Source organism: Bos indicus, chromosome 2 (assembly GCF_029378745.1).
Source record: "Bos indicus isolate NIAB-ARS_2022 breed Sahiwal x Tharparkar chromosome 2, NIAB-ARS_B.indTharparkar_mat_pri_1.0, whole genome shotgun sequence".
Lineage (NCBI taxonomy): Eukaryota > Metazoa > Chordata > Mammalia > Artiodactyla > Bovidae > Bos > Bos indicus.
The window spans coordinates 72,651,085-72,674,757 of record NC_091761.1 but is presented as its reverse complement, the minus strand read 5'-3'; the positions used below and the strand labels follow the sequence as shown (position 1 = coordinate 72,674,757).

Here is a 23,673-nt window from a genome sequence, read left to right as displayed (position 1 = left end):
CCTGCTCCAGGAAGACGTAGGCTGTCCTGGCTGCAGGGTCAGCATATCAGTGTGCCACACCACCACCACTGCAGGAGCACTGGGGGCAGGAGTGAACCCTGAGACCCTCTGAACGCCCATCCCCAGGACTAGCTGGCCCCCTAGAAAGCCCACAGCCACCAAGTGAAGAAGCCTCAGCTGAACCGCTGCTCCACTGTCTCCTGCCCTGGGGGGCGACCACGCCTGGCTCTCCCCCAACACTTATCCTTGGCTGGCAAATCTGGGAAATCCCTTTACTGCTGGGCCCCGAGGAGAAACACCTCTCTGAGGCTGTGGAGAGGACAGAGGAGGCCCTGGAATCCCCCGGCTGCAAGGGGATTCTGGTATTTTCTCTCCTGTCTCCCTTATGGATAGGGATGCTGGGTCCAAGACCAATGGCCTGGGGTGGGGTGAGGGCTGGTACCCTGTATGTATGTGTGTACAAGTCAGCTGCATGGCTTGGGGCAAACTGCTAAGCTGTACAAGACTGGAATGTTCCTCCATGTCCTTAGTATAAAATGGGAACCCTTTCAGCACTGGGGTCACCAGGCTGCAGTGGGATGACAGATGCTGAGATGGCCTGGGTACTCCGAAATACTCCACAGTTGCAGCACGCATGTAATTGCAGACTTTGTTTTCAACCAGAAGGATGAAGCCCTTGTAGCACATCTTTGTTTTTGTCTGTGTATTCTGTTGGCTTCTGAGAACTGGGGCTTGTTTATCTTTTAGGAAGCAGGGCTATGGTGGGTCACAGAAGGTACTCCATAGATGCTGTGGGGGACACTGCCTCGCAGAGGGGCCCAGGAGCATGGCTGGCACCCAGGCCAGCAGGTGACACGCTCAGACCATGTCACCATCTTTCTCTTGCGGTGGGAAGGATCCCAGGAACACAAGGTCAGCCTGACGGAGCCTGGGCTGTGCCCACCCATCTGAACAATCATTCTGGACCAAGAACAGACACATCCTAGCCTGTCAGCAACTAGAGACGGTGTGTATCCATTTGGTGTGGTGTTTGGATAAATGCCTGCTTCCGGATTTTGGTGTGATGTATAACCCAGTGATGGCCACCAATTAGGACATTCAGACCCACTGTTGCAATTAACAGCCACAACTGTCCCCCAAGAGTGTCCCCCGGAAGTTGGTAATGGACAGGGAAGCCTGGCATGCTGCAGTCCATGGGGCCACAAAGAGTCAGACATGACTGAGCGACTGAAGTGAACGGTCCCCCGAGACGCAAACCCAGCTGTGCAAATAAGAAACTGAGTTTGGGGAGGTTAGAGACTTGCTCAAGGGCAGGATTCGGACCCAGGTCCAGAGGAGCCCTGATGCGTGGCTTTTCTGGGTCCTCAGTGTCCACCTTCAGAGAGGTGGGGAGGGGCAGGGCCAGCAAGATCCCACCACAAACTGCTTTCCATTCCCCACTTTAAGCAGCTCTGACAGTGAGCTTTCTGACGGCAGTTGCCCACCTAGCCTCCCGCATCTGCAGGGCAGCAGCCCTAGTTCAGCCCACACAGCCCCACTCCTGCAGGGCTGGGCCTTGTGGGCATCCGCCACCCATACAGCAGCAGAGTTGGGGAGTGGGAGCCGGCCTGACCCCTCCTCATCTCCCTCACAACTGAGTCTCCGCTGAAGCCCTCCACATGCCCCCTTTCCCTCGACTTCCACCAGTCCAGCCCACCAATTGCCTAGGGTATCCCGGGGCCCTTAACTAACTGCCGTCCAATCCACATTCCTCACTATGGCCAAACCAGATCACATCCTTGTATCTGCCCAACTCAAACCTTTCCAGAGCTCCCACTGCTGTTATGAAAAAGGCACAAGTCCTCAGTGTTGCTTACACAGTGGCCCTGTGGGTGCCACTGCCTGCCTCCCTTGCCAGCCTCCTCCTGTCCCTGGCACAGTGCCTTTGCATGTACTATTTCCTCTGTCTGTAGTGCTCTGTCCTCAGCAGGGTCATCACTTTCCCCAGGAAAACGTCACTGACCTCCTGGAGTTGGGCTGCCCTCCCCCCTGCCCGGATGATCTCAGGGCACCCCAGTCCCTTCTGAGGGAGTTTGAACCCTCTTGTGTATGTCTGATTGCTCCTGTTCCTCCTGCCTCCATGAATCAGGGACAAGGGCTCCCTGCTCACCATTGAATCCCAACACTGGGATCAGCAGATTCTGTGGTTAGCTCAGTGGAGATGCTAAACACTGGGCATGGGGCAGAGGCCTGGTGTGTCAAGGGAGAACTGTTCAAAGTCAGTATTTACTGAGTGCCCGAGGGTGTCTGTGACTTCTAAGCATTTTAAAGTATAAAGCAGTTTAATCTTCACAACTGTCCCATAGGGAAGGGACTATTATGAGCCACATTTTACAAAGGACAAGACAAGAAGTTTGCCCAAGGTCTCACAGCCAGGGGAAGTAGAGAATGATTGAAAAGCAGGACACCAGAACCATCACCACACTGCTTCTACCCAGGTGGTGAGGGCAGATAACCAGGGCTGGTTTTCAGGGGCTTGGGGGCCCTAGGTGGAGACACACACCCACAGCAATGGGTGCACACAGACAGACTGATGTGTAGTGGCTGTCCTGGTGCATGACTTAGCCTCTCGAGCCTCTCTATGCTCATCTGTACAATGGGTGCAGTGCAGTAGGTTTGCCCTGACAACTCAGGGACAGCACCATGGACAGTGCCTCAAACCCAGTAGAGCTTCCAAAATAAAGCTGAATTAATATGGCTTCCTTCAGAGAAGGCAATGGCACCCCACTCCAGTACTCTTGCCTGGAAAATCCCATGGATGGAGGAGCCTGGTGGGCTGCCGTCTATGGGGTCGTACAGAGTCAGACACAACTGAAGTGACTTAGCAGCAGCAGCAATATGGCTTCTTTAGGGGCAAGAAGGACTCTTTTGGTGAGCAAGGTAAGCTTAGAGCTAATAATGGAATAAAGTACAGCAAATCTAGGGAATTCCCTGTCGGGCCAGTGGTTAGGACTCCATGCTTCCCCTGCACGGGTTTGATCCCTGGTTGGGGAACTAAGATCCTGCATCCCTGGGCAGCCTTAAAAAAAAGACAGCAGATCTAGAGAGAAATGACTGGGCCACACAGGAGGACATCTGTCCCTAAACACCCATCCATCCATCTGGGCATCCTCTAAGCGTCTTAATTCTTATTTACTGGGTTCATTCCTTGTTCATGATCACTTTAAAGGCAACTCTAAGCAAGATGTAAAAGTGAATCTTTCAAAAGACTTCTATTACTTATGAACTGAGTGGCAAATGGGAAAATACATGGGCAGGGTGAGATGTAATATCACACAAATTAAGAAATACACACATCTTTGTAATATGTTAAAAACAACAACAAAAAAGATTTTGCTACTAATATTTGGATTCCCACCCTCATGAGCGCCCCTAACAAGAGGAAACAGGCCAAATCTGACAGTGATATTCATCTCTGTTATTCCCACCCCTCAAGGGAAATATGTTTATTAATGTGCCTCTTCCCTTGATAAATTACTAAATAGAAAGAAAAGCCTGGCACTCATTTCCCGTGGCTTCTCCTGTGATTTATGACTGGGATTGGTGGAGTCGTCACGTCCATTCATCTGTGGATGCCCCCGTTCTGATAGCCAACAGCCACTGGGTGACCAGCCACCTGCCTGCTCTCACCTGGGCGAACGCCAGATGCTACCCACTCCTGTCATCACCTGCATCTGGACCACGTTTAATCCATTAGTCCTTTCTTTTGTTCATTTGGTGTTAGTTCAAGCACCCATCAGACCCTTGCACAGCAGCTTGCCCAGCACAGGCCTGGACACTGTGGGGGCTGTAAGCAAGGATGCTCGGCCTCGTCTCCTGGATCTCAGGATCCCAGTGAGAGGGCACAATGGTACCTGCAGCTCCAGGCAGGATTCGACAGATACCACCTAAGCAGGGTGAGCCCAGGCAACCCTGGAGTGCTTGCAGGGGTGGGAGGGGGAGTGTGGCCTTTCCTGGGGCAGCTGGGATCAGCAGGAGATGTAAAATCAGACCCTGGACCTAGGAAGACCCAGTTTCTGTCCCTGTCTACAGGCTCTGAGCTGGGTGTCAGAAATGGGAAATCTCATGGACAGAGGAGCCTGGCGGGCTACAGTCCATGCGGTTGCAAAGAGAGCTGGACACGACTGAGCGACTGAGCACATGTGCAGCCTCATGTCAGGGCTTCTGAACTCTTATCCCCTGCTCAGGGAGCATTCTTGCATGGCCCAGCCCCTCACTCAGATCATTTCTGGATTCACTGCGGAGATGTTCTAAGGAAATATAGCTTGAGGACCTTAACCTGCCCCAAACTTAGCTGTCCACAAACCCTCTTGTGGGGGAGTAAAAAGCACCAAGGTTTGGGAGCCCAGAGGTGTGAGACTGAGGGTATTTCCTGGATCTATGATAGAGATAAAAGAAATGTAGGGCTCTGGGCCTGAGGCTCCTCATCTGGACAGTGACTTCCTAACACTTTTATCATGAGACTGTTTCTGCAGCTCTACCAGATGACCCGGACACACCATCCAGCCTGAGCCTGCACTCAGCACCCTGCCCCTGGTCTCCCTCCTGTTGGCGGGCTGGGCACAGAGGCCCCACCCAAATGAGGCCTCTATCAGTCCCTCCATTACCTCCTCTGCCTCTCTGTGGTGTGATCAATGTAATTGGTTTCTGAAACCTCCCCGGACCTGCCGGCAGCATAAAGAACGGGCGTCAGAACGGAGGTGACATCCGATTCAAATTAGTGTCAATATGACGATAAAATATACCGCTCAGAGGAAATATGGGCTGTAAACAGACAACATTTCAATCGGAAACATTTCAATCTTCTCAATGTGGTGAGGGTGGGAGGGGGTGGGATTGCGGCTGCTGCCAGCCTGCCGTTAAATCACCGATACTCAACAGCATCACATGAGAAAATTCCATCTTAAGGCCCCGGTGACAACCAGTGACTTCCCCGCTCTCTAGAGAACCACTAGGCAGAATGATAACCTTGGATTCCCTGACTGGTTATCTATTACCTTCCAAAGGCACATCACTCCACAGCTTCCGGCTATAAATCAGCCTTCTTAAAGAATGGGGCAATGGTCCTTCATCGACCACCTGGAGGCTCCAGCAGAGGGCGGGGGGCTTCCTCAGGCAATGCCCCTGTCCTGCCCACAGCCTGGCCCCGTGCTCTGGAGGGCAGAGAGAGGGCTTGGCTTTTCCATTCAATAAGTACCTACCACCTCCAGCCTCACTGCTAAGACTGGGGCATCTCCCTCAGCCTAGGACACACACACAACCCAAAGGAGACCATTTTAGGCTTGACAGATACACAGATGGGGACCTCTTCCACAGATATCAATGGGTTTCTCATTTCATGAAAAAAATAAACATCTATGTTAAGACAAGTCTGTTAAAAATTTAATATTAAATAAATAACTGTGCAGATGGTACTTGGCTAAAGTAGATTGTGGTTGGTTTGCCGCTGGGTGGACTGGGGACACTCTCTGCTGATGTGGCCCTGGGTGGCCTTCCTGACACCCTCTCTGCAGGCCTCCTCTCAGTCAGGTGGGTGGACCTGATCTCGCCTTAGCTCGACAGTTGATGCCTCTGGAAATTCTCTCCCCCATAGTTCTGCCTCCTCTTGCAACATGAAGGGAAGGAGCTGAGGAAGGAGACTGGGGAGGTGGGGCGGCCTCAGGACAGGTATTCTTTGTCCCGACAAGGAGCTTCCTCAGAACAGCCCCACTGGACGGTGAGCACAAGGGCAGGGCTTGGCATGCTGCATCCCGAGCACCTAGCACCATGCCTGGCACATAGTAGGTGCTCAGTAAGTATCCTCAGAATGAATGAGGAGAGTGAATGAGTGTGTGTGTGGTGGGGGTATGGCAGGTATATGTGGTGTGTGTCTTGTGGGGATGTGCGGTACAGTGTGTGTGTGCGTGTGTGTGTGTGGTGGGGTATGGTGTGTGTGTGTATGGTGTCTGTGTGTGATGTGTGCATGTGTAGTGGGGATGTGGCATGTGTGGGTGTAGGGTGGGTGTGTGTTGAGGGGGGCGTATGGTATGTGCATATGTGTCTGTGGTGTGTGTGTATGTGTGGTAGGGGTATGGTGTGTGTATATAGTGTGTGTGTGTGGTAGGGGTATGGTGTGTGTGTTTGTGTGGTGTGTGCATGTAGTGGGGATGTAGCATGTGTGAGTGCAGGGTGTGTGTGTGTGTGTGGTGGGGGTATGGTATGTGCTTATGTGTGTGTTTGTGGTGTGTGTGTGTGTGTGTGTGGTAGGGGTATAGTGTGTGTGTGTGTGTGTGTGGTGTGTGCATGTAGTGGGGATGTAGCATGTGTGGGTGCAGGGTGTGTGTATGGAGAGGCATGGTGTGTGTGTGTGAGTGTGTGTGTGTGGTGGGGGTATGGTGTGTTTATATGGTGTGTGTGTGTAGTAGGGGTATGGTGTGTGTATATGGTGTGTGTGTGTGGTGTGTGCATGTAGTGGGGATGTGGCATGTGTTGGTGCAGGGCGTGTGTGTGTGTGTGTGTGTGTATGGTGGGGGTCTGGTGTGTATATATGGTGTGTGTGTGTGGTGTGTGCATGTAGTGGGGATGTGGCATGTGTTGGTGCAGGGTGTGTGTATGGAGGGGTATGGAGTGTGTGTGTGTGTGTGTGGTGGGGGTATGGTGTGTATATATAGTGTGTGTGTAGTAGGGGTATGGTGTGTGTATGTGGTGTGTGCATGTAGTGGGGATGTAGCATGTGTGGGTGCAGGGCGTGTGTGTGTGTGTGTGGTGGGGGTCTGGTGTGTGTATATGGTGTGTGTGTGTGGTGTGTGCATATAGTGGGGATGTAGCATGTGTGGGTGCAGGGTGTGTGTATGGAGAGGCATGGTGTGTGTATATGGTGTGTGTGCGTAGTAGGGGTATGGTGTGTGTATATGGTGTGTATGTGTGGTGTGTGCATGTAGTGGGGATGTAGCACGTGTGGGTGCAGGGTGTGTGTATGGAGAGGCATGGTGTGTGTGTGTGAGTGTGTGTGTGTGGTGGGGGTATGGTGTGTTTATATGGTGTGTGTGTGTAGTAGGGGTATGGTGTGTGTATATGGTGTGTGTGTGTGGTGTGTGCATGTAGTGGGGATGTGGCATGTGTTGGTGCAGGGCGTGTGTGTGTGTGTGTGTGTGTGTGTGTGTGGTGGGGGTCTGGTGTGTATATATGGTGTGTGTGTGTGGTGTGTGCATGTAGTGGGGATGTGGCATGTGTTGGTGCAGGGTGTGTGTATGGAGGGGTATGGAGTGTGTGTGTGTGTGTGTGGTGGGGGTATGGTGTGTATATATAGTGTGTGTGTAGTAGGGGTATGGTGTGTGTATGTGGTGTGTGCATGTAGTGGGGATGTAGCATGTGTGGGTGCAGGGTGTGTGTGTGTGTGTGGTGGGGGTCTGGTGTGTGTATATGGTGTGTGTGTGTGGTGTGTGCATATAGTGGGGATGTAGCATGTGTGGGTGCAGGGTGTGTGTATGGAGAGGCATGGTGTGTGTATATGGTGTGTGTGCGTAGTAGGGGTATGGTGTGTGTATATGGTGTGTATGTGTGGTGTGTGCATGTAGTGGGGATGTAGCACGTGTGGGTGCAGGGTGTGCGTATGGAGGGGTATGGTGTGTGTGTGTGTGGTGAGGGTATGGTGTGTGTGGCAGCAGATATGGCATGAGTGCAATATGAGTGTGGATGTGTAAAAGAGAGAGACAAACACACATACACACAGTCTCCCCGACTCCCCATGAGCTCTCAGGGCCCCCGCACCCACAGGGAGCTCACACGTCACTGTCCTGTGTATGGGGGCAGCGTCCTCATGGGAACACAGGCCCTCAGAGCCTCAGGGCCCCTTCACAGGTGGTCCCCTGAGCCCCACTGCCCTGGCCCCTGGCCGGTACACCTTCCTCTGTGAGAGTCTGAGCACAAGGAAACTTGATTGGAAGAACCACACACCTCCACTGGGTGGACAGAGCATCCTGGGAGCATCTCTCCCCAGATCTGTGCAGCTGGGACCAGCCAGAAACTCTGGAACTGATGGGTTTCCTGGCTCCCACAGTTCACAGGAGTGGGGGTCAGGGACTCCCCAGAGGCAGGTCTGCTCCACCAGGCACAGGCTTGGACCGTGATCACCTGAGTCTCTCAGGGGCCACATGAGCAACACATCTTCATAGACATGGGCGCTGCACAGAAACGCCTAGAACTTGGAAAAGCAGAAGCAAAGTTCTGGTCGAAACTGGTTTGGAAAAAACAATGTAGGTAACAACAAACACAGGAAATCATAGTACACTTCACGCTGATTTCCTTGGATCCTAACTGATGGGAAACAGGGCAAAGAAACAATCTGTTGCTGAAATCCATCTTGACTCAGGAAAATCACCTGCCATGAGTCAGTGTCTGTTCAGGCCGAGGCTGGAGGTGGTGATGCTCCCCTCTGCGCCCTGAAGCCCATCACACCCTCAAAACTGAGACAGTGGCAGGACAGCTGTGGGTGTGCCGAGTTCTTTGGGGCAGCTCCCATGCCCACCACTGAGCTCACGCAATCCCTTGCCTCAGATGCTCAGCCCCACTCGCTGTCAAGCACTGAGCGCCCCAGAACAAAGTGGCTGTGTTCCTGTCCAGGCTCCTGCAGACTGACAGCTGCTGGCCTCAGCACGGCTTCTTCCCGACTAAGTGGCATCTTTCTACCCCAGGTTCTTTTGTGGCCGATACTCCCTCCCTCACCCCACAAATACAAGATCCCTGTTCCTTGGCAGCCATGCTCCGGACCTGCAGGGTGTGTGAAGACAGACGTACCAGCCAGGTACAGCTGGTGTACCTGGGTTGGGGGCGGGGGGTCGTCCTGCAGGTGGGCAGAGGGAGGTGCAGAACCCAAGGGGAGCTGATGTGGGTGGTGTCTCAGGAGAAGTGCCAGCTGACCTGAGCCCTGCGACCTCTGCGGGATGGAGCCAGGCCAGCCTGCGGGAGCAGGCACAGAGGCACAAGAGCATGGGGAGTGCAGCAAAGTGTGTAGGTGGGAGGAGACAGGCTGGAGGGAAGGCTGCTCAGGCCACACTGTAAAGTCTGGGCTTGACCCTGAGGGTGATGGGGGCCGGGGAGAAGAGGGGGATACATGATCCAAGGAGGGGGGATCCATGATCCAAGGAGGTGGGGGATCAGGTGGAGGGAGCCTGAGTTGAGAGGCTGTGTTGGGAGCTGGTACAGGACTGGGTGGCTGGGGAGCTGACACGACAGACTTGGCAAATCTAGGGTGGGCTGCATGGGGTGGTCTGGTGGGGTGAGCTGGGTGGGGTGACAAGTGGAGGGGAGCCTGGATCTCCAGTGTGCGGCCTGGGCAAGTTCCTGGGTGCTGGGGACCCCAGTGAGCTCATCTTACAGCAGGGATGGGAATTCCAGCCCCAGAAAGGGGCTGAGTGGAGTCACATAGGGAGTGTGTGTGAAGTCATGGAACACAGGCAGACCTCACTTAGACGCTCGCACGCGTGCATGCAGCAGGCACTCACATATGCCGACTCAGCCTCTCCTGCCCTCTGGGGACACCTGCCTGACCACACCCCTTGGCCCCTGAGCCCTTGGAAGGCAGACATCACTTGGGGAACCTTATGTTCAGACAACAGCAGCAACATTTATGCCCTGTATTGTTGGTGTCATCTGGTGTCTAATTGTGATGAGTAACAAGCACCCATGATCTCCCAGGAGCCGGCCTGCTCCCTGTGGGGACACCTGTAGGGCTGTTAAGGGGAGGAGAGAGAAGATCACAGAGGAACGTGTACTCAGGGGGCTGACAGGTGTCACTTCACCTGTCGTTTCATCCAGGACAAGCTCACATCCTGGACAAAACACCATCCTGGGGAAGGCACAGGGTGAGATGGACCCAGGGATCAGATGCTGGTTGCATTGCTCGGTCGTGCTGTGAGTTCCCTTCAGGGCAGACCGAGGGTGACATGGAACAATGCCCACAGAGCTGGCATTGGGAGGACTGCCACGCTCCTCCCTGGTAGCACTCCTGTGAGGGGAGTGGCAGGGAACCTGGGGGCTCAGAGACCACATGAGGTGGCTCCCGTAAGTGTGAGATGTAATAGAGAGGATGAGACAGGCTGGGACCTAGGACCCTTTGCTGCAGTTCTTGCACCTGGACAAATGTCTCCTCGAGCAACAAAATACAAAGACACTATAAAGGGATTAAAACAAAACAAAACAAAACTGCACACACGTGTAGTAGGAGTGAATTGTGGACAACAAGATACAAAAACAGCAAACACCCAACTGCCACTTCTTAAGGGTCAGGAGCAAAAACCAGGTGTTAGGAGCAAAAGCAAGGTACTGTACATGACCCCTGCACACTGCAACACTTAAAGGGTGGGCAAACCACAAGCCACCCCTTCAGACTGACCCCTGGGCCCACCTTTACCCTCACCCCCAACATGAGGAACTCCCCTGGGGAGTAAGTGAGCAAGGGAATCTGTTACTTGTTCTCGCCACTCCTTACTGCAGCATGGGTCCCAGTAAAACTTTGTTTGAATTTCTTGTCTGGCCTCTGATCAATTTCTATTGACTAAAGAGGCCAGGAACCCTGGTCAGTAACAAGAAAGGGAGGGGAGGGAAGGGACATCCAGAAGGACTTCCTGGAGGAGGTAAGATCTCAGCCAAGCCTTAGGAAGTAAGGGGCTTGGCTTTGCTCCAGCCAATAAGGTGGAGTTGCATTGGCCAGGGGTGGACAGAAGCCCAGAGCAGAGGACTAGAGGATGGGGGTGGGGAGCTGAGGGATGCAGAGCACCCCCTGAGCTCTGTCTGGTCCCATGGGGCTGCCTGCAGCCCAGCAGGTCTTCCTGCAGGCCTGTCTGCTCCCTGAAATCAGGACGTGAAGAAGGGCTTGAGGAGGACAAATCTGCAGGAGTCTTGATGTGGTTTCCAGCCTCGCTGCCTGGCCTGTATCCCTGGGTGTCTCTGGGGGGAGCTCCAAGACCAGCAGGTGGAGCAGCACTGGCTGGGGAGGGGGTGAGATGTCCTTAGCATTCTACCCCTCCTCCACCCTTTCCCACACAGGGGCCTCCATTTAACCCCAGGGGCTCAAGGTCAGGGTGCAGGTGCCCCTGTGAAAACAGCTGTGAGAGTGCAGAGGGTAGGAGGGGGTCTTAGCATCTAAGGAGGACAAGCCCACTTCATTTCCCCAGGTCACCCAATCCTGCGTCCACACAAACATGTCTGCAGCCTCCTGGCTCAGTCACTGACTACTCCATCCTCCAACTGCTCAGGCTGGAGACCCTGATGTTGTTCTCAACGCCTTTCTTCCTCCCTTACTCTGCATCCCATCCAGGAACAAATCTTGTGGCTCTTCCTTCAAAATCTATCTGAAACGACCACTTCTCCCAATATCTGCCAGCTGGAACCTCTGCTTCCACCTTGCCCCTAAATCTGTTCTTGACCAGCAGCCAGAATAGGATTTCTTTTAAGAATAAGTCAGGTCTCATTACTCTTCTGTGCAACTTTCTCCACAGGCCCCATATCACTCTGCTGTGAAAGCCCTGAGCGGCCGGCACAGCCAGCCCCAGAACTCTGGCCATACCCTACAGGCCCTGCACTCACAGGGTACCAGGTCCACTGGCCTCCTGGGCTTTTCTTGATCCCAGCAGGCACAACGCTGCTTCAGGCCCTTTGCATGTGCTGTCTCTCCTGCCTGTACCACTCTTTGGCTTATTTCTGCATGGCTCACCTCTTTCAATTCTTTGCTCCAGTATCTTCTCAGTGAGGATTTCCTCATTCAAGATGGTACCCCCATCCACTCGAAGCTCCTTATCCCATTTACTTTTTCCTTTCCTTTAGCCACACAGCATGTGGGATCTTTGCAGAGCCCATAAGACTGCTAAGGAATTCCCCTTCCCCCATTTCTGAGCTGTCTGTCTCTCCCCACTATGCTATAAGTTCCATGAAGGCAGACGTGAGTCCTTTTTGTACTTTGGACTGTCTGCAGTTCCTACAACACTCTTGGCCCTTGATGACCCACTATGTATTTCTGCGTGGTGTTTACACTTGGTCCCCCATGGAAAACAATCACGGCAGGGGTTGGGGTAAACCCTGGACCCTTCCATCTGGCTCCTCCAGGAAAAAGGAGCCACCAACACCCGCCTCATCCCCAGAGGGAACTGTCAGCCTTGTCCTGCTTCCCACCCCAACCCCGGCCTAGCACTCACCATCCACTGGATTGAGGTAGTCATGGAGATGGGGTGCACTGGCCGCACCCCCAGTCTGCATCAGCAGGTCCCCATATGGCGCGGGGTGACCTGCCATGAGAGTCATCTGGTGGTAATAGTCTGAGGCGTTGGTGCCTGCAGCGGGAAGGCCAAAGAGCCCCCGCTCCTTAAGGTGCTCGTGAGCCACTGCAGGTGGGAGGGAGAGAAAGAAATTGTTAGAATCTGGCCAAAAAGAAGAGAAACACACACCTGGCCCGAGGAGGCCCCTCAGCGCCCTCCAGCCATCCTCCACCCACTAGAGTCCTGGGTCCCCCTCCCCTGCTGTCCCAGGTCAGCCCTGAGCAGACAGCTGGGCGGGGCTGGCTGGGGTGGGACAGTTTCTGCTGATGGGGCTGCAGCTCCCAGCCTCACATTCCTCTTTCCTCAAAGCCATAAACAACTGCTTCCTCCTCCCAGTCCAGGCCCCACAGAAGCCCCAGGCTTCAGGCTGACAGGGTCCGTGATCCACCAGAGTTTCCAAAGGAGGAAGACGATGCAATGGGAAGTGCCGGGGTGGCCAGACGGCTGGGCGCCAGGCCACACTCACCTTAACACTCAAGGCGGGACTGTGGGTGAGTGCTCGCCCAGCCTGGCCAGATAAAGCTCTCCCCGCCTGTCCCGCAGCTGCAGAACCAGGGTGGACTGTCCGCCTTCAACCTCGCACTCAGCTCTGCCTGAGGCTTAGGAAGGAGGTGGGAGGATGAACTTCAGCGTATCCTGAAGGTGCCTGGCACTCAGGGTGTGGTGCTAATTAAAGGGAGGCTTGGGAAGCAAATTTTGGGTTGGCTGAAAAGTTTGTTTGGGTTTTCCCATCAGAGGAAAATCTTAACAAATTTTTTGGCCACTCCACTATCCTGATTGGGAGTCTTGGCTTTTACCATGTGTGAAAAATTAAGAAGGCACCACCTCTCTGAGCTGGCTCAGTTTTCCATCTGTAAAATGGGGGTAATCATATGAGTCGAATTACTAGTAGAATGACAGTATCAGCCAATGTTGGGCTGGGCGTTCCTGGGTGGGTGCAGTCTCAGGGCTTTGGGATGGAATCCAGTCTCTAGGTTCACAAGCATCACCCGGTGAGCCCCTTAGCAGCTGAGGACTCTGGCACTTTAAGAGTTAAAGATGTTGAAGCCAGAGCCCAAGTATCTAAGAGCTGTCTTCACAGCCTCTCTGATATTAGCTTTGGCAGATCTTAGAGGAGATGCACGTGTGCTGGGCAGAGAGAAATAGGCAGTCCACGGAAGCAAGCCATCCTCTGCTGCTTCTTCCTCCCCTCCTCCTGCTGCATCCTCCAGGGGGAGCCCCGGGCTGCATCCTCCAGCGAGAGCCCCGGCCTGCAGCCCCATGGCCTCTCCTGCCCTGTCTGTGCCTCAAATGCCCTTCCTTCCCCCTTGCTTGTCCACCTCCTCCCTGAAGCCTTCCGTGGAATGCCCATTGTCCTCTGCAACACACATTGTGGCAGATTCGGCCTCAGACCACTGATGAAATTTCCAGCTGGCACAGCTGCTGAATGAAGCTGTCAGCCTATCTCTGCTCACTGGGGAGTTTGGTCTGGGGACCAGAGAGGCCTCAGGGTCTCTGAGCCACCCTCTGTAGGGGTTAGGGCCATGCTCATTAGCCACATCTCCTTGGTACATTCTCTGCTGTCTCAAGGGTCTAGGGGTGAGCCAAGTGGGTGTGGTCGGTGCCACAAGGCTGGTATATAGAAAGCAAGCATAAAGTCAGGGCTCTGTCAACAGAAGTCTGCCTCCAGGGCAGTCTTGTCTTACCACTTAGCTCTTTGTGGCTACACTGCTGTCGGCAGCCACGAGGTCCCCGACTCACAGGCTCTCCAGGAGGGCACTCTGTTCCTTGTCCCCCTCCAGACAGCCCTCTGGCCCCTCTCTGAACCAGGCCTCGGGAGGACCGCCCTGTCACTATGGGTATTAGTTTCCTTGGGCTGCAGAAAAAAGGTTAGTTCAGACTTGCCGCTAACTGCTGTGAAACAGATTTGATTCTCTCACAGCTCTTGAGGCCGGAAGTCCCAAATCAAGGAGTCAGTCTCCTTCTTGGAGGCGTTAGGGGAAAATCTGTCCCTTGCTTCTTCCAGCATCTGGGAGCTGCCAGCTTCCTTGGCTTGCGGCCACATGGCTCCATCTTTGGGTCGTCTCCCACGTCTCCCTTGTGAGGACATTTATCATTGGATTTAAGGCCCACGTGGATCATCATGATGATCTCTCTGACTCAAAATCCCCAACCTAACCACGTCTGCAGAGGATCCTTTTCCATGTGAGGCAACACACCTCTTGCCCACTGCACCACATGTGAACTTCAAGGTGGGGCAGCATTCAGAACCTGGTCTGCATGCCCAGGAGAGACGTGAAGGAGCTTGGGTCCACTTTCTGGGAGACGGCAGCCCCATATGGAGTCAGCACAACCTTTCAGGGCAGCCAGGCTTGGTCAAGGCCACTCAGAGGACCCACGCAGAGTCCAGCCCTGGGTCCAATCCTAAAAGGCCATTTCCAAATGAATGCATCCTGATCGTCCATCTTCAAGTCCTGTGGCTGCAGCCATTCACCTGGTCTGGTTTCTCTTTGTGACTCTGCACTTTTCTGTCTCAAATGAATCGAACAGGTTTGTCATCTGATTCTGAGCTGGGACACTCAACATCCTCTCAAGAGGGACATGAAGCCACTGGTGGTCACCGCTGCAGCCTGGAGTCCATTTGGAGGCCATGTGCTGACCCACAAGAGATGCAGGCAGACAACCAGCCTGGCTCTGCCTTCCTTCTGCTCTGGGGGCCCCAAGACACCCTGATACAAAATCCACTCTGCTAATACCAGCTTCTGCAGGCTTTGGTGTCTCACAACCAAATAATTCTCACCTAAGATAGGACCTCCGTGAATAAACAGAACTTATCATTCTTACATCATTTTGCATGCTAAGGGTGTTTATGAATAGTTCTTCAAAATGAGCGCAAAACCCAATGCACCCCTAGTTCTTTTGGCTCTGACCACTTATTTATCGAAAGACCTGCTGTTGAGGGGTGGCAGGGAGGAAGGCCAGCCTGTTCGCCAACCCACGGACAGGGGAGAGAAACACACAGCATCTGAGTTAGCATCGCCCCCTCTGACCCTGTACTTCAGGCCTTCCTACTCACCATCCGCGGGGCTGAGGCCCCTGGCTGCAGAGATGGCGGGATGTGTTGGGCTGCCGTGCACGGCCCGCAGGTAATGGTCCATGTGGGGGCTCACGTACGGGTGGGGGGCGTTGAAGGGGGACTCCCCAGGGCCGGCGGGGTGTGGGGAAAGCCGAATCAATGAGATATCAGAGATGACAGGGCTGCCGCTCAGGGCGGGAGGCCTGCAGAGAGAAACGACAGTGTTATAAGAAAGCGTGGCCCACCCAGGAGGAAGCATGGGGAACCCCATCAAGCAGCAGAACCAATGAGCAACCACACGTTTATTTCATGCACTAACGTCTCTTGGTCACCTTTCACACAGAGTCTCAACTCTCATATTAACACATGAGCCAGTCAGTGCAGGTGGAAAGCTCTCGAGGCTGGTGCGGCTGACCACCCACGCATCTCATGTCAGTGATGAAATTCTGCATACATGGGACTGGATCTGCTGGGCCACAAGCTTGGCAGGCCACACACCTGCGAGCTCCCGCCACTGCTTCCCCATGGCCTGCTCAGGGCTGGAGGCGTTAACAAGTAAGTCTCTGTTAATGGACAGACGCACGCCTCCTACCAACCGGTGTGGAAAACAGACTATGGAAATGGGCTTCCCAGGTGGCGCTAATGGTAAAGAACCAGTCTGCCAATTCAGGACAGAGACCTGGGCTTCCCCGGTGTCTCAGTGGTAAAGAATCTGCCTGCAATGCAGGAGCCCCGGGTTTGATCCCTGGGCTGGGAAGATCCCCTGCAGGAGGGCACGGCAACCCACTCCAGCATTCTTTGGGCTCCCCTCATAGTTCAGTCAGTTAAAGAATCCACCTGCAATGCAGGAGACCTTCCCTGAGTCTCTCTTCTCTGACACCAGCCAGGGACGCGCCTGGCGTGGCTGCGGCCCATTTCCACGGTCAGCCTCGCAGAAGGTGCCTGCTCCACTTGACAGAAGGACGGGCCCGGCCCCAGGGGCCTCCAGGCAGCTGTGAGCATGTTAGCTGCAGGGGTGTTCTGAGGTCACCTGCTCCAAAACGTGCTCATGTTAAAGAAAAATCAGATGCGGGGAGCTGCTGGGAAACCACAACTAAGTCACTGGAAACCAAATTTACCAAGATTTCGTTTTTGATTTTTCAGAAAATAGGGACCTCTCTGACTTCACACAGTGCAAAGAATGTGTTCAGACCAATCTGTCAGCCTTGCAGGAGGTTCAGATCAATCTGCATTAGACTCTCAGCCACTCTAAAGAACAGCATGGAGGTTCCTTAAAAAAATAAAAATAAAAGAACCATATGATCCGGCAATCCCACTCCTGGGCTTGGATAAAACTCTAATTCAAAAATACGTATGCACCTCTATGTTCATACCAGAACTCTTCACAAAAGCCAAGACTTGAAAGTAATCTAAATGTCCGTCAACAGATGAATGGATAAAGAATACGTGGTACATATATACAATGAAATATTACTCAGCCATAAAAAGGAATGAAATTGTGTCACTTGCAGAGAGTTGCAGAGACATGAATGGACCTAGAGACCATCATATTAAGTGAAGTAAGTCAGACAGAGAAATATCATATGATATCACTTATATGTGGAATATAAAAAAATGATATGAATAAACTTACAAAATAGAAACAGACCCACAGAGAAAACAAACTTATGATTACCAAAGGAGAAAGGTTGGGGGGAGGGATAAATTAGGAATTTGGGATTAAAATATACACACAATTACATATAAAATAGGTAATCAACAAAGACCTACTGTACAGCACAGGAAACTATACTCAGTATCTTGTAATAATTTACAATGGTAAAGAATCTTATACATATAACTGAGTCACTTGCTGTACATCTGAAACTAACACAACATTGTAAATGAACTACATTTCAATACAAATTTGTTTTAAAAAAACAGAATCTCAGCCTTCACCAGCTCAGCCACACTGTGCTCAGTTATTCAACCTCACCAAGGCTCAGTTCTCTCATCTGCAAAATAGGGGTAACAACAGTACCCATTTCATAGGGTTGCTGTGAGGATGGAAGTCCCTCAAACAGCGCCTGAGACGCAGCTATCAGTCAACAAATGAGAGCTGTTATTACAGCATCAGGACCACATTTGAGGGCAAAATCCGCACGTGCCAGGGAAGCCCTCAAAACCGTTATGTCGGGTGTGTGAAAAGGCACTGTGAGAACCAGTTACTTCAGAGAAGGCATGATTTGTTTGTGGCTGCAGTAAACTAGAGCTAATTACTGATTGTGTGCAACAGGGCATGACAATTGTGCTTATGACAGAGCACACACCAGAACCCAAACAGGTGACGTCCGGATGTCTTAACATCTGCGTTACACAAACTCCCCGCTCAGAGGCCACTCCACCCACCTAGGTGTACGCACCCTGCTACGTCACTTTCGAGGGTTTTGCTTTTTGCTGCGCTGGCTCTTTGTTGTGGCACGTGGGCTTCTCTAGTTGTAGTGTATGGGCTTAGTTGCCTGGTGGCATGTGGGATCTTCGTTCCCTGACCAAGGATCAAACCCTCATCCCCCGCATTGGAAGGCAGATTCTTAACCAATGGACCAGGAGGGAAGTGCATATTTTGGAGCTTTGGCAGATGTGACTTGCAAGGGACATACAGATACAATGAACCTGCCAAGCCGCGTCCTTGTTGCAGTGCTTTTGCTCACGTCAATTCTCAGCCAACCTGCACCCTATACCTTGTCAGGGCAATTTCTTCTCCTCCCTGCAGGCCCGGGTCCAGGGACCCAATCAGTAGTGCCCTCCCTGAAGCCCCTCCCCCTGGCACAAGCTCTCTGCTCCCCTCAAGGAGGCATGATTCTCGTCTTAGGTGGGCAGGTGTGCTTGCCAGGTAACCAGGTTCTATCCAGGAGCAAGGCGTGTCCCAGGCACTGCTGCATCAAGTGCCCGGCGGGCAGCTGACATCCCACAGTCATTCAGAGTTATTTTCAAAGCCAGCGATGGCGACACACCTGAGCCAGGTCCTGAGCTTGGCAGAGGGGAGCCTCTGCTGTCAGTCATAGCCTCCAGCCCTTCTCACTCACAACCTGCCCTAAGAGCCCAGGGGGCTTCCTTGTAGCTCAAATGATAAAGAACCTGCTTGCAATGCAGGAGACCTGGGTTCAATCCCTGGGTCAGGAAGATCCTCTGGAGAAGGGAATGACAATCCATTCCACCATTCTTGCCTGGAGAATCCCATGGACAGAGGAGCCTGGCAAGCTGCAGTCTGTGGGGTCACAGAGTCAGACACGACTGAGTGACTACTACTAAGAGCCCGGGCTGCCTGTGAGGAAACTGCACTGAGTCCAGGGATCAGAGACGGCTCTGCTCCGGCCACAGAGGCCAAGTGTCACTGCAAGAGGAGTGAGCAAGTGATGCACCTTCAGTGAGTGAGTCCTCAGAGCTGGGGTCCTCCCCCAGACAATTCAACGTAGGGCAAGTTCGAGGGCTCGCAGGGAGGCTGGCTGGCATCGAGCTTAAGGCAGTCTGTTATTGATGAAGCTAGTGGCCCTAAGTGGCCTGGTCAGGCCTCCCTAGTATCAGGTCACCCTGTGGGGCGCATGGACCCCAGACAAGTGGGTGATTACAGAGGGGTTTAAAGGAACACATGGAGGGCACACGGCAGCCCCTGTCTGTCCATGGTGACAACATCCCACTGGCCAAGCAGGAGGCTGGAAGGGGTCTTGTCATGGTAACGTGCACCCCACTGGGGAGCTGCCTCGGCGGGACTGGAATCCTGTGCAGCCTCAGCGGTTGGGCCCAGAGGTGGCAGGTGGGGCCTGAGTCTGTACATCAAGGAGCTGGCACTCTTGTCTCCACACCCCTGTCACCATCCTTTGGAGGGCAGCGACCTCCATCATCCCCTTCCCATCACATTCTTCACCAAGGAGATAGGGAGCTTGAGTTTCTTCCACGCCAACCCCTCCCCTCAGGGATGCCTTGCTGACTTCAAAACAGCAGCCTGTGAAGGAAGCAAGGGCTGATGGCCTCTGGGAGGAGACATGAAAACTCTGGCACCAACAACTGTACTTTACCCACAAGGGCTCCGGGTCCAGGGACGGGAGTCACCCCCATGCCATGTTGCCAGCGACAAGGGCAGGATTCAATTCCAGCTCCAAGTCCTCACTCCCACAACCACGCTGCCCTCAGCCCAGGTCCTTCCTGCCCCAGCGGGGAACAGGGCCAAGGTCTCCCTGTCCCCTTGGTGTGACACGGCAGGAAGCTCAGAGAGACCACTACCCTGTCCTGAAGCAGATTCAACAGGGGCTGGCCGTGAGATGGGTCAGCTCACCGCAGAGCTGAAGATGGGGTGCACAGAACATCCCCTGCTCTTCCAGTGACAGGAGGGCTTCCAGTGCCAGGCCTGGGAGAGGGGTCTGGGCCAGCAGAGCTTCCCAGGAGAGACAGAACCAAATGTGAGTCTGGGCAACGCAGAGCAGGACTGGGTTCTGGGGGCTGTCCAGGGGGACCCAGGCCGGGGCCAACCCCGATCCTTTCACTCATCTGGGTGTCTGAGGCTAGGATGCTGCCCGTCCCTGGCACCTCACCAGGTGGTACACAAAGATTTGCGCTGGGGACATGGAGCAGCTAAATAAGCATTAAGTCCCTTCCCTTCCCTTCTGAGCCACCAGCCAACTTTGGGTGTGGAGCATCTGCTGACCTAGGCTCCCAGGACCCAAGACAACAGGCCCATTAACAACACAGCTACAGGTAACAGTCTAGACACTTCCTCTGGGAAGCCTCCCTGGATGTCCCCTTTGCACGGCCCCCCTTAGCTGTGCCCTGACCTGGCACTGCATCAAGGCTGGGTGTCAGCTGCCAGGGGGTCACATGCATGTTTTTCCTTTAATAATCTCAATAAAAAATCCACAAAGTTGGCAACTTATGTCTATTTTACAGATGAGAACACTCTCAGAAAGGCTAGGTACTTCACCCAAGGTCACTAAGAGAGCAAGTATTGGAACCACAATCAATCCAAGAGGGTCCCCTAGCAGAGAGGCAGGTGCTCTTGATGACTGCAGTTCTTTGTGAGCAGGGCTCTGGTGGGCACAGGACCAGGGAAGGGACAGCACCCAGGAACAGAAGAACTTGATTTCTCCTCCCCCTGCCTTGTTCCCTGTATACGAGACAGCAAAAGAGACACTGATGTATAGAACAGTCTTTTGGACTCTGTGGGAGAGGGAGAGGGTGGGATGATTTGGGAGAATGGCATTTAAATATGTATAATATCATATATGAAACGAGTCGCCAGTCCAGGTTCAATGCACGATACTGGATGCTTGGGGCTGGTGCACTGGGACGACCCAGAGGGAGGGTATGGGAAGGGAGGAGGGAGGAGGGTTCAGGATGGGGAACACATGTATACATGTGGCAGACTCATTTTGATCTATGGCAAAACCAATACAATATTGTAAAGTTAAATAAAATAAAATTAAAAAAAATAAAAAAATAAAACACACACACACACAAAAAAAGATTCCAGCAGAGGAACAAATTCCCTAACTCTGCCTGAAGGCTTCTCAGAGAAGGTGACATTTGGTTTGGGTTCTAGAGGAGGAACCGAGAAGGAGTTTATGGGGGAAGTATATTAAAAATAAAGGAAGCAAGTGCAAAGAAGGGCTGGAATGTAAGAACAATTTTGCAAAGGTTATATCCTGGGGGGAGTGGCAGAGTCCACAGAGAACTTCGGGCTGGATCTATGTTGGATCTGCTTCTCTTCTTCTGCTCTGGGTGGGGGCACGTGACCCCAGCTCAGATAGTCAGAGTATCCCAAATCCCCAGGCACCACTGGAGATGGACATGTGCCCAAAACAGCAGATTTGACTGAAATTTTTGGGAAAGAAGTGTGCTCTGTCCACAGGTGTTGTTGTGCAGGTAGGACATAAGTGTGGAGCCGCTGAGGGCTTTGAGGGGCAAGGCCAGGAACAGAGCTGAGGAAACACAAGCATCAGAGCTGAGAGTCATGGAATAAATTTCTTGACTTGAGCCCCTGGATAGGGATCTGGCTTTACTGGAAGCTAGCTGTTGGTGTTTGGGTGCTAAATCGTGTCTGACTCTTTTGGGACCCTCATGGATTGTAGCCTGCCAGGCTCCTCTGTTCATGGGATTTCCCAGGCAGGAATACTGGAGTGGGTTGCAATTTCCTTCTCCAGGGGATCTTCCCAACCCAGGGATCAAACCTGTGTCCCCTGCATTGGCAAGTGGATTCTTTACCACTGAGCCATGAGAGAAGTCCACCAGAAGCTAATATCCTCGTCCTTTCCAGTTCTCTGAGCCGGTTCATTTGTTTGTTTGTTTCAACCAGTTCCAGCTGACTTTTTCTGTCTTAGGCAACTGCCAAGGCTTGTCAAGGCGAGCCTTGACTAATGCAGCCTCCCCTGACTCCCCCTGCCCGAGAGATCTGGGGCCTGGTTTCCTGCAAGGCAGACTCGAGCTGTGGTTCTTCGGGCCTGACACCCTTTGGCCTGCAGGCATTCTGCCCACAGCTGCTGGGCAGCAAGGGCAGCTATGCTGGCCCTTCTGTGTCTGGGCACGATGTACAAGCAGGAGTCTGGGTAAGAGGAATGGCCAACTACCTCCTGCCTCCTCATGAGTGTGTCTGTGTGTACATGTGTCTGTGCGTGTTTGTGTGTGTGTCTATGTGCGCATGTCAGTGTATGTGTGCATGCATGTCTCTGTGTGTGTGTGTGTGTGTGTGTCTCTCTCTGTGTCTGTGTGTGTCTCTGTGTATGTGTGTGTCTGTGTGTGTGCGACGAGCAGCGGGGCCCAGCCTCTCTGGGCTGATTCTGCTGCAGGACAGGAGTCCTGTGGTTCCTCCCAACATCAGCGCTTTCTTCTTTTCTTCCCTCCCCCTTGGGAAGGGCCTGCAAAGCCCCTGGACAAGGTTTCAGGGCCAGGCTACCAGCCAGGGAAAGAAAGGAGGAAAAGGAGAAAGAAGAGCAGGAAAAAAGCAAGTGGAGACCAACTGGCCCATTGCCATTTCAGTCCAAGTGGGCACTGCCAGGAAAGGTGCCGTTCACCATGTGGTCAACGTGCGCTAGAGGCCAACAGCGTGCAGCAGGTTCAGAAACTCTTCAACGTAGGTCTTATTGTCCGCGTTGGGGGCAGTTAGGAGCCTGGCCCCAGGTTGCAGAGCTGTAAGTGGCCGAGCGTTTTCTGACTCTGGGAAGACAGGCTCGGTCCTCTGATGCTGTCAAGAGCGCATGGACAGGTAAGACCCCAACACAGCTGTCTCTGCCCCTGAGAAGTCCTGTCGGGTGTCCCTTTACAGACATGGCTTTGACTGGACCCTGGGGATGGGGGCGCTGGCGGAGGGGAGCTGTCACACAGGTAGGCAGAGTCTGGACTCTCCGGGTCTGAATTACGGCTCTGCTACTTTTTGTGGACCTTGGGCTGCAATCCGCACCCTCACCAGCAGGCTGGGCAGCTGGGAGACAGAAAGAGCTCAGTACAGAAACTGTGTGCTGTATTCCTGGGTGACAAGCAGGTGCTTGGCCTGTGCCCACTGTCTCTTCTCTTACATTTAACAGATGAGCAAATGGAAGGCACTCAGAGGGTGGAGGAGAGGACCCCGCCCGCCTCTCCCAGCATCCAGCCCTGGGTCCCTCCCTCCCCAAGTGCTGAGCACCAGTGTTGGAGGGAGATGAAAGGGAAGGCATGGTGATGGGAGCCCTGCACGTCCGTGTGCACAGCAGCTCAAGCTGGCTGGACTTGAGCAAGCACGCCTAGACCCTTGGGGACGGGCGCCATCCCTGGGCGCTGGCACAACAAGGTGCGTTTCTAGAGGGTGTTGGCTTCCGCCGGGCTGTGGAGCTGAATGAGTCTGTGCTGATGGGAGGAGGTGGGGGGGTGTATCTGACCCCTGGTACAGTCTGAGCCAAGGCGTTGGGCAGGAACCAACGTGCCCCTTCATTTGGGGATTGGGGGCCCTGGACCCCACCCAAGGTGCCTGTTTGGAGAGAACAATGCAGAGCTGAGGGTGCTGACTCACCCAGACTCAGCACCAGCCGTCAGAGCAGGTTTGCGCAGGCGGGGGTCAGCAGCCAGAAGGAAGGACCCTTGGCCACCCAGAGACATTCCTGCTGCCAGTTATATTCACAGACCTTTTCCCGTGCGCTCCGAAGGGCCAGAAATAGGAAGGGAATGCCTTCCATGTCTTATTTCACAGACAGCATGACTGACACCCACAGTGACAGTCGGCAGAACACTGGGACCCAGTGCTGGGCATCACTCTATCCCGGCCTGGCCCAAGAGCCTCACTGAGGGGGA

General features: G+C 53.5%; 1 protein-coding gene across 1 annotated transcript in view; it reads right to left on the bottom strand.

Moving 5' to 3' along the window:
• The window catches only part of GLI2 (GLI family zinc finger 2), a 261,229-nt gene that overhangs the window by 22,464 nt on the left and 215,092 nt on the right, over positions 1-23,673 (bottom strand). Inside the window, exons 4-5 of the mRNA XM_019974048.2 lie at positions 15,385-15,587; positions 12,210-12,395 (exon numbers count right to left, since the gene is read on the bottom strand). Of these exons, the coding sequence (XP_019829607.2) occupies positions 12,210-12,395; positions 15,385-15,587 (389 nt within the window). The remainder of the gene's footprint in view (positions 1-12,209; positions 12,396-15,384; positions 15,588-23,673) is intronic.